At 27.5% G+C, this 17,168-nt stretch overlaps 1 protein-coding gene across 5 annotated transcripts in view; it reads right to left on the bottom strand.

Moving 5' to 3' along the window:
* Window positions 1-13,990: 13,990 nt before the first annotated feature.
* LOC119601644 overlaps window positions 13,991-17,168 on the bottom strand; it is a 40,580-nt gene continuing 37,402 nt past the window's right edge. For 3 of the 5 annotated variants that reach the window (XM_037952706.1, XM_037952707.1, XM_037952703.1), the window contains 2 exons: window positions 15,538-15,869; window positions 13,991-15,471 (listed from right to left, as the gene is read on the bottom strand). In XM_037952706.1, coding sequence (XP_037808634.1) covers window positions 14,914-15,471; window positions 15,538-15,869 — 890 coding nt within the window. In that variant the 3' untranslated portion in view covers window positions 13,991-14,913. The remainder of the gene's footprint in view (window positions 15,472-15,537; window positions 15,870-17,168) is intronic. The other 2 variants (XM_037952704.1, XM_037952705.1) reach the window with 1 other exon arrangement.

Below are 17,168 nucleotides of genomic sequence, written 5' to 3'. Positions count from 1 at the left end.
GTCAATTTTAATTTCAACACACAAAAATTAATTGTCAAAAAAATTAAAAAAATATTTTTTTAGTTTGTGAAAAATAAAAATATTTCGGATTGTTAAATGCGATAAAATTGTGTAAAAAATTAAAAAATAGTTATGTGTTTGTGAAAAAACGTCGTTCAAGTCCTATTATCCCGGTATTTTCGCGAAAAAGTTTTGAAGTATTGTGAGAGAATTGAGTTCTCACAAGTGTGTTGAATTTACACAGAACTCGTCTGTGAAGAGAAGGAAATGTTATTGTTGTAAAACAATGTCATAGTCCAACTTCTTATTATTCTTTGTTAGCAACAAAACGAACATTACCTGACTTGGCATCACTCCACAGAAGAAATCTGCTAAATCTTGAAATTATTTACAATTTCTTGAAAAGGTTTTTTTATTTGGTAATTTTCTTTGATTTAAATTTTATTTTAAAATATTTTTTTATTGTTTGACATAAACACATTAATATTTGTATTTTTATTTTTGAATTGGTAGCACTTTTATCAACGTTAAAATTAACTTGTATAATTTTACACGTTAACTCCTAACGTTTATAAATTTTAAATTTATATGAAATTGCCTTTGAACGTTAGCAACAAAACACAACTATTATTAAATTACGTTTCTTTTCAAATACCTAAATTCGAATTCTTATGGTGTTCAAAAGAACAAATAAATTTTGAACTCATCGATTAATATTTTTGATTATCCGATTGGCATCAGATTCTAGATTAGAATATTTTCAATATATGTATTTTTTAAACGTTTTTTTAACGTTGAATACAAACAAGAAATATATTTAATGTTTTATTGCAAAACAACTTTTTATATTCGTGTATATTTTTCTGAAAGTGGTTGATTCAAGTATTTTATATGTATGAATGTATATACTTATGTATATATGTATGGATGTATGTATTACAATTTTTGAAAATTTTAAATCGGTCCTATCCATTCCACATAAAGTATGAAAAAGTACATCAAAAAAGTATATTACTTTAAAAAAGTTTCCGCGGCAAATTCTTTAAAATTTACAATATTTACTCTAAACAAAATTAATTTATTACAAAAATCGGAAATTATTGATATAAACAAGTGTAATTGTTTGGTTCACGATATTTACACAAAAAAAAGCAAGGGTAGTGCCTGGTGTTTATCCCTCATTCTAATTTAGTATCCTATCAAGTAGATTCTACTATTAAAATTACATGTAAATTTGTATGTGAATGTTTTTAGAAAATCGAATTGCACCAAAATGAGCCGAATAAAATGTTTTCGTTATTAGCACACTGCATGGCCTTTGGTTATTACCTTAATGTATAGGTGTGGATATTAAAATACACTGTGATCGTCATTTGTTCAGGTTAGTTCTGTTCTTGTTTTGTAATAATTAGTCTTAAAAATAATTTTAATGCGGAAACTCGCTTTTTTAGTTTATTTAATAAACTAGAACGTTTTTGAGTTAGGCGAATAACGGTATATCTCGAAAACAAGAGCGTATTCGAATTAGTTTACCCCGTCAGGGTGCACAGTCATATAAATATATTATTATTTATGATTTTTTAAACATACATAAATGCAAAACATTAAATCCAACTGTTCTTTACAAAAATTAAAATTATTGAGTAAACCTATATATAGTACATTGATTGTGATTTATAAGAAAAGCGTTGCATTTTTATGCTAACATTGTTCCCACTGAATTAATTGCAATTAAAAAAAAACATAATCAACATAAAACAAACATTTTAATGCTCGTACAGACATAGGTACATCCATACACACATATATGTATACATGTGAAATTACTTACATACATATGTATGTATTTGTAAAATAATGTGTTGTTTTTTTATTTTATTATCATATTTTTGTGATTTCGGTTATACTTTTTATTTTTGAATTTTAAAGTATTTTGTTTGTCAATTTATTTATATTATTATTTTGTTAAATTTAATATATGTAGTATGTATAAGTAGTAGTGAAAAAATATGTTTTTTATTTATAATAATTTCTGTTTGAGCGTCTTAAATAAAATGAAGTATGAGTTTTTCTTGTTTATTATTGTATCATTATTATTTATTATTTGTTGTTATTGATTTCTTTATTAACTTTAGTTGTAATCATATTTCCTTGTTCCGTTAAATATCGGTTGGTTATTTGGTTGTCAAATTTCTAATGATTGGTTGGTTTATTTTTTAAAAGACTCTTTTCATATACATATGTATGTACCTACTTACAATACAATACGATACAATTAAGTATGACATATTTATATTGTATGCCGCATTTATTTTATTTTTATTCTGTTTGTTTTTATTTTATAAATTATTTGTTTTCGAGTAGAGGTGTTTGGTTTCTTAAAATATAATAATTAAATATTTTCCTTTTTTAATTCTTTTCTTACTTTTTATGGGGAAATATTACGTTTTTGTTTAGATTATGTGATGCTGTAGTTTTAATTGTTGGGATTTTATTTTAATTTATTTTTTACAATCATTTAAAATTTTTATTAGTTTTTGAACGATTTTTTTTTTTTTGATATATTTGTTTGTTTAATTTATATGTATAATTATAATATTTTTCTAAAAGAAAAAGTATTTTTTTTGTTAGCTATCTTGTTTTTATACATATTATTACAAATTATAATGTTGTTGGGATATTAATAAAAATAGTTATTTTACTCAAAGAAAATATAAACTTGAGATCAATAAAAATATTGTTTGAAGTGGAGGCAATGAACTTCGTTTTACATACAACTGAGGGGCTTGCTGTAGTAACATACATATGAGCATTTCCACCGAAAAGTCTACTATTGTCACATCACGTCACGCATCATTAATTGCCTATATCTAGGAAAAATATTTATATATATTTAAATTATTTACATTTTTATGTAGAGCTCTAATAGCTCTATACATAGGATAAAGAAAGGACCAGTCAAAACTGACGTGATGTGACAAAAAATATACTTTTCGGTGGAAATGCACATATGGGCAATTTCGTGTCAAGTGACCGAACTTTTAAAATCGATGTCTTCCGATTTTGATGAAATTTGCATCAAGGTTAGTACTATTGGATACTAACTTTGGTTAAAATTTCATTAAAATCGATTTTTGGAGTTAGGTCACTTGACGTTGGTCCACCAAAATTATTTTCATAAAATTTTAATATAATTATTTAATAGACCAAAGAACGATATGATAGCGAAAACGGTATTGCCTTATAAGGGCGATTATAATATCATATTTTATTACTGAAAACGATATTGTTAGAATATCATTTTTGATTATTTTGTTTCCAAGAAAAAATAAAGAAAACACAAACGCTTGAAAAAAATTCAAAAATACAAGTAATTAATGTACATATGTATGTAAATTAAAAATGTTCAAACAACAAACGAAAGCTAAGAAAAAAAATCAAATAAATTATGAATAAACACGCGAAAATCTTCTTTTCAGCTATTGGTAAGTTTTCCGTATATGTATGTATGTAATCTTTAAAAATTTTGAGCTATTTGCAACAAAATAATAATGTGATTATAAATTATGTATATTTTCACGAATAATAGATAAATAAAAAATAAATTTCAATTTGGATTAGAAACATATTAACTTCTACTATCTGAATCTTTTTTAGTTTTTCAAGTCATGATTTCTTTAACAGTTATTTAAAAAGCAATAAACATTAAACGACTTTTTTGGATTATGCCAGTCTTGTAGTAAATGAACAATATGTATACAAAAACTTGAATGGGATCTACATTGATAAACAACAAAAAAAAAAAAAAAACATGACGGTGGATTAATTACGATATGAGTTCTCTAATTAAAATCGAAGGGATTAGGGACATAAATAAATGGTGTGAAAATGTTGGAAGTGTATTCCAAAAGGATAACCTTTCCAAACATTCAAGTCACCTAGCTCGCAACTAAGCGACAATTATATGAATATTTTAAATTGGTCATCAGAATCTCCTGATCTAAATTCAATAGAAAATTTATGGTGATCACGAAGTTAAGTAAATAACCCTTTATAAAACTCTTAGTTGATTCTATGAATAATAATACAGTGATACACCAACAAAATGCAGGGGTTCTCATATACCACTTCGTTATAGTCCATAGAGTACGAATATACTTTTAATTTTTCCCGATCACTTCGTTTAGTAACATTTTAAGAGCAAAAGATGAGAAAAAAGCGTTATTGCAGGTTTAACTTTAAAAAATTATGAGTTTGGTAATATGAAACCGATACCAAATTTTTAATCCAAAAAAAGAAATCATAAATTTATAATGATCATTTAAGTAAAAAACTCTTCATTGATAAGCACTGCTTGGTATTGCAAATTGGCAATATCCGTCCAGGTGTTTACATAGCCCCCATACAAGTGGCCAAAAATCGTTTTGCAGAGTATGACGGATATAGGTCCATAATTGGTCCTACCCCTATAGAAAGTACCATTCAGAAAATTACTTTAACGATCATATCTGACTTAGAAGTATCTATATAATTAATAGGCAAGACGATTTTTTGTGACCCCTTTTACTCTTACAGTATACATCTGATCTTAGCAAAAAATATATCATTTTAAAGGTATTTGTTCACAGATGTGCACAATATATATATTAATGAGATCGGTTCAGAATTTTAGGAGCTATAAACGTTTAAAGTTGTTACTAATACATAGAAACAATAGTCACACGTACGTATTCTTGAAATTAAAAACAAACAAACAAAGCAAGAAACAAAACAAAGAAGTAAACAACACGGCTTTTTGAAAAAAGAGAGGAGAGTGCAGAAACGTTTAACTTCTCTGTTGCGGTTTTCTTTTTGTATTTTGCATGATATTTGTTTTTGTTGTTTTTAATAAGATTTTTGTAAACAAATAAGTATGTAAACAGGCTCAGGCAATGCGAAAATAGGATTTTATTGTTTTATATTTTTGTGTAAAGTGCTAAATTGTGAATGAGATAATGATCTATTTTGTTATAACATCGTTACGATTGTTACCAAATCGAATATTTTTATAAGAAGTAGGACTTCAGTTTTATATTCAGAGTTTTCGATTGAAGGTTTTTCGTTATTTAAACTTTTCAAAATAATTAAATTGAAGGACTTTCCTGAGGAAACAACGAACTGGGAATATAAAAACATGTGTAAATAATGCTTGGGGACACCTCAAGATATGCCAAAAAATGTACTGATATTGGTGTTTGACCTGGAAAAATATTGGTAGGACATCAGTACCGGAATTCAGTAATTTTTTTAATTTTAAGTATTGATATCGTAAAGTAATGACAAATATCGGTTACATTAACGAATTTTCATTTCCCTAACTTTTTAACGACCGTAGAATATTTTAAAGACAAAGATCGGAAAACTATAAGAATGTCAAAAGTTATGTCTTGAAATATTTTTAAATTATTAACGTGAACTTTTTATTGGTCGTTACACTGCCGATGCTTTTCGATTATGTTTAACGAAAAAAATCGGTGAAATAAAATACTGAATTGCGATACAAGTCACCTAGCTCGCAACTAAGCGACAATTATATGAATATTTTAAATTGGTCATCAGAATCTCCTGATCTAAATTCAATAGAAAATTTATGGTGATCACGAAGTTAAGTAAATAACCCTTTATAAAACTCTTAGTTGATTCTATGAATAATAATACAGTGATACACCAACAAAATGCAGGGGTTCTCATATACCACTTCGTTATAGTCCATAGAGTACGAATATACTTTTAATTTTTCCCGATCACTTCGTTTAGTAACATTTTAAGAGCAAAAGATGAGAAAAAAGCGTTATTGCAGGTTTAACTTTAAAAAATTATGAGTTTGGTAATATGAAACCGATACCAAATTTTTAATCCAAAAAAAGAAATCATAAATTTATAATGATCATTTAAGTAAAAAACTCTTCATTGATAAGCACTGCTTGGTATTGCAAATTGGCAATATCCGTCCAGGTGTTTACATAGCCCCCATACAAGTGGCCAAAAATCGTTTTGCAGAGTATGACGGATATAGGTCCATAATTGGTCCTACCCCTATAGAAAGTACCATTCAGAAAATTACTTTAACGATCATATCTGACTTAGAAGTATCTATATAATTAATAGGCAAGACGATTTTTTGTGACCCCTTTTACTCTTACAGTATACATCTGATCTTGGCAAAAAATATATCATTTTAAAGGTATTTGTTCACAGATGTGCACAATATATATATTAATGAGATCGGTTCAGAATTTTAGGAGCTATAAACGTTTAAAGTTGTTACTAATACATAGAAACAATAGTCACACGTACGTATTCTTGAAATTAAAAACAAACAAACAAAGCAAGAAACAAAACAAAGAAGTAAACAACACGGCTTTTTGAAAAAAGAGAGGAGAGTGCAGAAACGTTTAACTTCTCTGTTGCGGTTTTCTTTTTGTATTTTGCATGATATTTGTTTTTGTTGTTTTTAATAAGATTTTTGTAAACAAATAAGTATGTAAACAGGCTCAGGCAATGCGAAAATAGGATTTTATTGTTTTATATTTTTGTGTAAAGTGCTAAATTGTGAATGAGATAATGATCTATTTTGTTATAACATCGTTACGATTGTTACCAAATCGAATATTTTTATAAGAAGTAGGACTTCAGTTTTATATTCAGAGTTTTCGATTGAAGGTTTTTCGTTATTTAAACTTTTCAAAATAATTAAATTGAAGGACTTTCCTGAGGAAACAACGAACTGGGAATATAAAAACATGTGTAAATAATGCTTGGGGACACCTCAAGATATGCCAAAAAATGTACTGATATTGGTGTTTGACCTGGAAAAATATTGGTAGGACATCAGTACCGGAATTCAGTAATTTTTTTAATTTTAAGTATTGATATCGTAAAGTAATGACAAATATCGGTTACATTAACGAATTTTCATTTCCCTAACTTTTTAACGACCGTAGAATATTTTAAAGACAAAGATCGGAAAACTATAAGAATGTCAAAAGTTATGTCTTGAAATATTTTTAAATTATTAACGTGAACTTTTTATTGGTCGTTACACTGCCGATGCTTTTCGATTATGTTTACGAAAAAAATCGGTGAAATAAAATACTGAATTGCGATACATAATTATTAGTTTTGATTGATTTGGAAGATTTAAATGATGGATTAACGAATTGATTCAGTGTCAGTAAGTAATAAAAAAAGCCTGTATAAAATATAAGTAAAGTTTAGTTCGTCATGCCGGTACATGATACACCGCAATAAATGGGTATATCGCTTATATGCAGGTTTAGCAGAGCGAGGATTTGATGATATTCTTCTTTTTTGGGTTATTCTAACCAATTAGGAAATAGTAGTGTAAACTGAAAACTGTAAGTTGAACAGGTGATGGTTATATGCTATATAAAAATAGATAAAACTGCTAGATGAAACTGCTAAATATAATTCATGTCTTTTGGGATGAAGAGTGTTTAACCGTACTTAGCAATGTATCGTTTATTTAATAAATGTAGGTCTGCTGAAGTCTTTGTCGAGTGTTATAAGGGAGAATTTATACAGCATATACTTGATGGAAGGACTACTAATGACATCCAAATAAAATTTATTTATAATTAGATAAGACATTATTTATTTTAAATATTTTTATTGTCTTGACAAATTTTTAGAACATTTCCACTCTGTATTTTGAACAGCTAACATATCTTTAATGGTGCGTACAATAGAGTACTCCAGCATTGTGAACGTAGCGTAAATATGTAGGGGATAATAAGTCGATAGAAGAAATGTTCGTTATTTACTATTTTTAAAATAGTTGAAATACTTTTGTAAAACAAGTTTTATAACTAATTTTGACAATTGAGGTTTTAAACTTCTGATGGGACTTTTACCAAAAACCCAGCACATTTTCTAAAAGAAAACATTAATAATAGCAAATTATACACTTTGATATCAATAAAGTAAATTTTTTACCGCAGATTTGAACTATAAAAAAAGGGTTTTATTTTAGCATATTTATGTATTTTTTCCAGCATATGTTCTGGTCGAATTTCGACCGCTGGGCGAACTCTAGTTATTATTAAAATTCGATATAAACAAGTGTTAAGGTAACAGAAATCATTTTACAAAAGTTTATGTGTTATTGTTATAAAAATAACAATAACCCAGGCTAACGATTAAAAAATGTTTTTAATAATTTTCACTAATTCTAGTATTATTTGGTGTGCTGTTTCCGAATATGGAAATAAAAAGTCGTATCACCCACGAATTTTCCACATTTTCATCTGTTAGTCCTTACGACTGTATACTTGAGTCCCAAATATAAAATGCTGTAATTTTTCAAGCGTTGCGAACAGTGGCTGTCTCTGCCTCTAGACTTATGCTTATTTATATTTTATGTAAAACTGAAAAAATAACGAAATTCTGAACAAATACAGAACACTAAATAAAATACATAACATTTTAACGGTTTTTAGCAAAGAATAATTTATACAGTACAGGACTCTAAAATACAGTGTATAATACAGAACGTCTGGTCACCGTACTTATACTTAAAGTTATAAAAATACACTCTGAAAGAATTTCGGCCGACAGGACTACGTTAACTAGTGGCGCCACAGTTCTGAAGTGGGAAGTGGTTTTTGTAAAAATTTTATAACTAAATTTATATTCTGGAATATAACAGAAAATAATTGAAATATATATTCAATTATCGTTTCAATAAGATATAAAACTCGAAAATCAGTCAAAAATTATAAAAGTTATTACAAATTCCTCCGATTCTTTAGTGTCACAAAACACTTATCTGAGAAATAAAAAAAAAAAAAAATAAAAATTTTTGGGTAATATTCCGATAAAACCATGTGATTATATTCAATATATTCGTATTAACGTAAATGTGAGCTTATATCCTCATTAGATAGCGTAAAACGTATTTGGGGTATAGTCATACGTGGAAAACCCTTCAGACTGCAGTTTCAAAACTCCAGTTTCAAACTTTTACCTATTTTGTTAAGCAAATTTTCAAATTTTGGGAAAATCTCTATGCAACTTATGGACAATAAAGAAGGAAATAAAATAGTAAAAAAATTAGGTCGATATCTCTCACATATTAGAGGTACCTGCGAATTGAATTTTGAGGATTTCGGAGAAAACAAATTTTTGTTAAAATTTTTGGAAAACCAGTTTTATTCTTCACTGTTATCTATTTTATGTAAAATTTTTTCAGATAATACAATTTAAGACTTCAGATAATGTTAACCCAGATAATATTAACTCATACTGCGATTTTTATAAATATTTTTATTTGGGTTTAAAATGAATTTGTTTGATTTTCACACAGAAGGAAAATATTTTCTAACAAACACTTTATTGAAATAAATTTAATTTTCAGTAAATATTTTTACTGATTCAATAAATGTTTTTGTTTGAGTTAAATTTTTATGTCAGCATATGGAATACAACAATAAAACAAGTTTTGAATGCACTAAAATGAATTGATATAATTCTTATTTGGTTTATAACATTTAATGTATAAGTGTTTCTGTACAAAATAATAGTTTCTAGAATGTGAAATAAAATTGTTGTAAGTATATAAGTACTTTTTTCTACAAATTTTAATTTTATAGAATTAGTAAAATTTTTGTTAAAATTCAATATATATTTTTTAACAAAATTTTTATAGATTCAATAAGGAATTTTGTGAATTATTATTGCCAAAATACAATAAATAATTTATCTGTTACAGATAAAATAATTGCTTGAATTTCAGTACAAATACAAATAATTTGCGTTATTGTTTAAGTAAAATAAAAAAAAATAAAAATCGTTAGACATGAACCGGATGACATACGTCCGAAACTATAACTTTAATGGACAATAAAAATATTTGTATGACAATTGATTTTCAAGCAGCCGTGCGGAAAAGTTCACAGAAAAAAATATGAACAATTTTTTTCTTAACAATCGTTTGCTTAAATTTAATTTCGATTTTTATAAATATTTTTATTTGGGTTTATAACGAATTTGTTTGATGTTCACACAGAAGGAAAATATTTTCTAACAAACACTTTATTGAAATAAATTTAACTTTCAGTAAATATTTTTACTGATTCAATAAATGTTTTTGTTTGAGTTTTATTTTTATGTCAGCATATGGAATACAACAATAAAACCAGTTTTGGAATGTACTAAAATGAATTGATATAATTCTTATTTGGTTTATAACATTTAATGTATAATAGTTTCTAGAATTAGAAACGTTTTCTTAAAAATGTTGTAAGTATATATGTAATTTTTTTTACTACTTTTAGTTTTAAATATTTCTTGTAAAATTTTTGTTAAAATTTAGTATATATTTTTTAACAAAATTTTTATAGATTCAATAAAAAATTTTGCTTATTATTATTGCCAAAATACAATAAATAATTTAACTGTTTCAGATAACATATTTGTTTGAATTTCAGTACAAATACTAATAACTTGTGTTATTGTTTCAGTAAAATAATTGTTTGGAAATGTTGCGATTATTTATTAATGTTTTTCGTAAATAGTATATTATTTTAATAAGAAAAATCCTGAAATTTTTTCAATAAAGAATTTACGAATTTGAGTACTTGATTATACGAATTTCGTGATAGGTCCTATTTTAGTAAAAAAAATACTTGGATTTATGAATTTTTTGTTTGATTTTGAATTCAATTTTTTTCTGTGTTGAATAATATTCAACTTTACTCCGTCGCTCATCATTACGTCTGTTCGCAACTCGATAATTTGTAACAATTGTTACTGGATTCCGTTCGCATACTTTTAAAAACTTTCAATGAGAGAGTAAGAGAGCGATGAAAATGACAGTTCGTTGATAGAGAATTTTTTAATTTTACTGGATATATTTTCCCCAGTAAAAAATATCAAACATATGTTCACAACATATGATTGATTAATGAATATGTAAACAAGCCAAAGAAAACAAAAATTTGGTAAATTTCACATTTGTTGAAAGAAATATAAAAATTAATAATAACCGAATATTAAAATATTATTTGTAATTAGATTTATTTTAATTTTATTTATCATAAATTAGTTTTTAAAAGAGTTTGTTTGTTGTGAAAAATCATAACAACTATTGTCAATCTAGCGTTTTTAAAACCATTTAGTGTGTCTTTCTTTTAGCTATTTTGTGTAAATCTTTATTTTAATAATATGTTTGTTTGTTTGTAACATGAAGTTTAAAAAAAGTAATATATTTTTAATGATATTACGTGTTTTGTTAACTTTAAATATCCTCTTTAAATATCATATTTTCAATTCTTTGTTTTTTGGAGTTTTGTTATCGATTGAGTTATCGGCAAAAGGACATTACCAATCTTTGTTTATAAATAAAAATTTTAAATTGTTTTTAAAAATTGGCGTTCGCGTACTTTTTTGGATATTTTTTGATTGAGAGTAAATTAAAAATTACTCTGTATCATAAAGTTATATATTTTACTGGAAAGTACGCGAACACACCTAATATAAAAATTGTGTTTTTCCACACACACACACACAAATCACAATTAAACACAACAAAAAGGAATAACAATAATTTTGACAGTATAGGAATTTGTTCTAATTTACCTACTTCTAGAATGGGTTCATACGGAAGCATTACAGATTCTTGAACAGCAATCTTGGAAATAATGATATCGCCTTTACAACCAGTTTTAAGGAACACAATGTTTCTTAAGTATTTATAATAAGTTCTTTGGCAATAGTTATACCCATTGGAACGTATGAAATCAAAAAAATATAAAATTAATTAACCTAATTTCTTTATATAGAAAAAGATATCACATGAAAATTAATAAAAAACATCCAGTTTCTTTTTATTTGATTAACCGAATAATTTTGAATAATCCGATTATTAACCTGATAAAAACCCGAATAATCTAATCACGCATTTTTTAATTTTCAGTTTTCACATTGTCTATTTTGTAAATAAGTCAATTATATAAAAAATATACATAACATACAAATTTTATTTATTTTAAAGAAAAATTCAAACTTATTTTACTGTGCACGCATATAAATTCAACTTCGAGAAGGCCCCGATATCTTTCAAACACAAATCTTGGATCAATCCATCATAGCTGATGTAGTAATAAATAAATTACTCAGGCCAACAATGAAAAAACTTTTTAAATAATTTTAAGTAACCTTAATATTATTTGGTATGCTGATCCCGAAAAGGGCAATAACAAATTTCCCCCTGACTGTATACTTGTATCTCTCATATTCAATTCTTTCATTTTACAGAAATTACGAATTTTTTTATTGACCGTCTCTGCCTCTAGACTTAAACTATAATTTATATTTTTGAATTTTAATAATGGAAATATATATTCAATTATCGTTCCAATAAGATATAATACAAAAAATCAGACAAAAATTGTAAGAGTTATTACAAATTCCTCAGATAATTTAGTGCCATAAAACACTTAATTGAGAAATATTAAAAAAAACTGAACACATTTTTGGAAATACTTTAATAAAACTATGTCATTACATTAAATATATTCGTATTTTAGGTCGATATCTCCCACAGATTGGCGGGACCTGCGATTTGAGTTTTGAGGATTTCGGAGAAAATAATATGCTACTTATATAAAACCTTTTCAGAATATAAAATTCCAGATAATAAGCAACATACTCAGAAGTTTTAGTAAAATCGAATAATGTTAACCCATAAACTGTGAATGTCAAACTCAAGCTATGCTATATTGGGAAATTTTCTTCAAACCATATTAAAATATTATTCTGTTTTCAACCGGTTTAAATAAAATTTAGGAAAAATACATAATGAGGACCCGAAATTAACTCTTAAACGTAATATGTGAACTAAATATTCAATGCCATTTTGCGGCATTGTGGGTGATAGAGAAAAACAAATACAGATAAAAATACATTAAAATCAGTCGCGTTGGTTTCAAATGTTTTTCCAATTATTTTGTTTTAATTATAGTATCACATGAAAATTAAGCAAATTAAGCATGAAAAGAGCAATCTGAGAAATTTTAGATAGCTAAATGTAAATTGGTACATAGCTTCCGCTTAGCATAATTAGTGGGGGATTAAAAGTCACGGAAAATATAGTGTGCGCTAAGCGACATATTCTGGGTCAAAGGTTACAAAAAATCGAGCTGTAGTGCAATATTTTTCCATTGCACTAATATATCCAAATTTTAATGGAGATTGTACCGATAATAAATATGTCATAATTTATTCGTTACTCATAAGCTGTTAATATAATATATCTCAGAATCGTTCTATGATTCATAGTGTAGTCTGTCTATCAATAATTTCAGATAGTGTCACGTCAAATTTATGATTCGAAAAAAATTGGTGGTCAATACATGCATACATACATTCATACATACATACATACATACATACATACATACATACATACATACATACATACATACATACATACATACATACATACATACATACATACATACATACATACATACATACATACATACATACATACATACATACATACATACATACATACATACATACATACATACATACATACATACATACATACATACATACATACATACATACATACATACATACATACATACATACATACATACGGCAACTTAGAAACATCCCGTTTTAGATCTACTATACGTGTGTAGTTAATAAATATTTGAGATCATTCAATCAATATTCAAAAGTGAAATGATTGCTAACATTTTCATGACAAAATATTTGTTTTATTTTAAAATTTAAAATTTTTCGAAAATCCAATTTATTCACATGTTAAATTAAAATTATTACTAATTAAATTAATTTTTTTATACTTATTATAAAAACAGAACCTGTAATATAATAATTATGATATACTTTTTGTTGTTGTTTTTGTAAATGTTTTAAACTTATACAATATTACCTAGTAATATTTGTTAAACTGTTTTTGTTTTTATTATACATATGTATATATGGAAATACATGCGTGAATATGAGTTTTAGGGTAATTATTTTTTGAAATTTTTGCGAATATTAAAAATACCATAGCATGACCTTGTAGAGCTTGAACATATGTTACGGAATATGATATTATTTTTTTTTTTCGATCGTGAAAAAAGTTCCCGCACTAAAGGCGATGACGTTTTGTATAAATATCACTTTTTTTAAATGTTCAAAAGTAATATTTTGCGTAACAATTTTGCAATTTTTTTCCATTATCTTATAGTGTTAAACAATTTTCAATAAATCGGCATAATATTGCATATTTTAGATAACAGTATAACTTTATATGAAAATTATAAGAAAAAAAATTGTAAAAATATCGAATAAAAGCATTTCAGAAATTGCTTTAGGTGCGGGAAGTTTTTTAACCAAATTGACATATTATCAGGACAGTGTTGGCAAAAAAGTAGTGCTGTGGTATTTTACCGCCCAATAATAGTTATGACCCTAATGAGCATGTTTTTGTTTCGTAGGTATGAGATTGTTTTTGTGTGGGTGTAGGTGTGTGCGGGTTGCGTTTCGGGTTTTGAGAAACCGAGAAAGATGGATAGAGAGTTTTTTTTCTAATAAAAGAAGTTACATTTTGTATCTAAAACCCACAAACCTCTAAATGACGTATGAACGTAGACGAATACTGAAAAAGTTAAAAGATTGCTGCTGACGATGTCGATGAAGGTTGTTTCATCTTGTGATGCTTTTAGGTGTGCAACAATCACTGTTTAATGTTGCAGTTGGAAAGTTAGTCGCAGTCGCTGAGATGATGTTGCTTGCATTGTTTGTGTTATTGTTTTTGGTGGTGATAGTGATGATGGTATTGTTGTCAAAGGTGATTATAGACTTCTTTTTAGTTCTGTTTGATTTGGCGCTACATTACAAACTAACCTGCTGCATTTTATCGAAATCTAAACATGGCCTGTGCGGTCTTTGTAACCGTTGTGAATTGTGTTGCGTGCGCATGGGTCGGCGTCTGGGTGATATTGCACAATGGAAGAGTTTCGCGGGTGGACTAACCGATCTAACCTCAACATCGAGACCAGTCGTGGAGGCAGGACTGCTGCGCGAACTATTAAAGTGAAAATTATGCTTGGCTTGAGGTTGATATATGTGATGACTACTCGTCGAATTGCTCATCTTCATTTTAATAATGCTGCTGGCTGTGCCCTCATCATTTTCGGCGTTTTCCCCCTCGGTGCCCATGATGCAAGAAGTATCACCATTGTTGCCACCGCCAACATTATTTGCTCCACCATTTTCATCATTAACACTATTATCACATAACTTAATATTTTCAATACCGCAACGTGCCTCTTGTAAAATTAGTGGCGTAGTCGAGCGATACATGTGGCTACGATTTGGCTTGAAAGCCTCTAAAGGCGGTGATGTGCGAAAGTTGACAGGCGTCAAAATTGGTTCCAAAAAATTTCGTAACTGTAATCAAAGTTAAATTCAGATTAGCAATTATAAAGTAATAACGAATTTTAACATTTAACATACATCATCATCTGAACTGTGTGCCAGCGAACGTTTGCGATTTTCCACCAATGTTGAACTAGACCTTTTTAAAGCAGCTATTTCACCCTGCAGCTCATCGGGCTCTAGTGACGACGATCCACGTTCTGATATTAGGGATGATGTGCCACGTACCGTCAATACATTGCTGGCAGCAGCTTCTGCAGCTGCCACTGATGAAGGACCATTTATTACCTCTAGTTCTTCTTCAGAACTATGCTGATCGTACTGGAGGTGGGATTTACACATCATCGCAGAAAATTCTGATGAACAAATTTTATCGGTCGGAGAGTTCGCATCGGTGTAGGAACTAAAACCTGAAAAGTAAAACATTCATGGTTTAGTAGAATCATTTAAAAATTACCAAAAAGACGTTTCGGGAAAAACGACTTTAAATGTTTAATTTCGGAACAGTTCAGTAATATTTACTTTATATGTTAAAATTTACTAATTTTATGTAATCCCGAAAAATCCTTGGATCCCAATTTTAAATATGCCGAAATCCGGGATTTGTAAAAGCGAGTCTCGATTGGCATCCCTAACTAAAAATTGTGAAAAGTTGATTTTATCAATCGTAAATATAAATAGTTTTACAAAATTTGATTTGTTGTAGTATATTTTTTACTCATGGAATGAAACATTGACTTTTGGACCCTAACAATCAAAATATTCAATAATATAAAATTTTTGAGTTTTAGTAGTTTTTTCACCAATTTTTTTTTTTTTGTAGGTTTTTTATGAAAAATATAAATTTCGAAAATATAATTCACAATTTATTTCTATACAACACTCAAACATATGGATTTGAATTTATCCCCTATAACTCATTTCTTACGTTATTAATTATGTTATTCCTAAAAACTCCTGGAAGTACTTATGAGAGATAAACCTGACATGAACCGTTGTTAGAATGTTGTGAGGATATAAAATCAATCAGTTTCTTTTCTAAAAAATGATGCACAAAATCAGTAGTTCTAGCCTCAGATATGGTAGATTAAGGAGTTGGAATTTAAAAAAAGAAGTATTACAACATTTCACATAGGGGCACAGGCACATTAAAAAAGGCGATAAATCAACCGTTGGCTTTTAATACAAGTGATTGGTATCAATTAAAAGATAATTTTCTCAAGATTTTAAATATCATAACCCACGATCAAAATTATGCAACATAGGTATAAAATATAAAAAATACCAAAAATATATGTTTTATTTTTTCTTTAATATTGTAAGCCGAATATAATACTATTACTGTTTTCTCGGGAATGATTTTGGTACAAATTTTGTCGAAAACTGCAATTATGTGTTTCATAACTATATAGTAACAAAGTGTTTGGAAATTTTGTCTAATTACGTAAAAGTAAACCATTGATTCTTTGGAACAAATCATTGTATGATATTACATATTAGTTTTAAAAATAGGAAATAAGGAAAAGTTTGGTAGTTTCTGGAACGTTTTGGTAGTTTTTTGTCGGAACTTTGGTAAGAAAAATAAATTGTGAGTGGCAACGCTGTTACAAAGTACTACTTACAATGCATTTACATATATTCTGATTGGAAATCGATCTATCATCGACCATGCTGTTTATAATCACCGCGGTAATTATTTGGAATCTTAT

Source organism: Lucilia sericata, unplaced genomic scaffold, assembly GCF_015586225.1.
Source record: "Lucilia sericata isolate MDLA Ls3-8-SP2 unplaced genomic scaffold, ASM1558622v1 Contig000183F_arrow, whole genome shotgun sequence".
Taxonomy (NCBI): domain Eukaryota; kingdom Metazoa; phylum Arthropoda; class Insecta; order Diptera; family Calliphoridae; genus Lucilia; species Lucilia sericata.
Note: the sequence above shows the minus strand (reverse complement) of the source record. Positions and strands in the feature narration are given on the sequence as shown.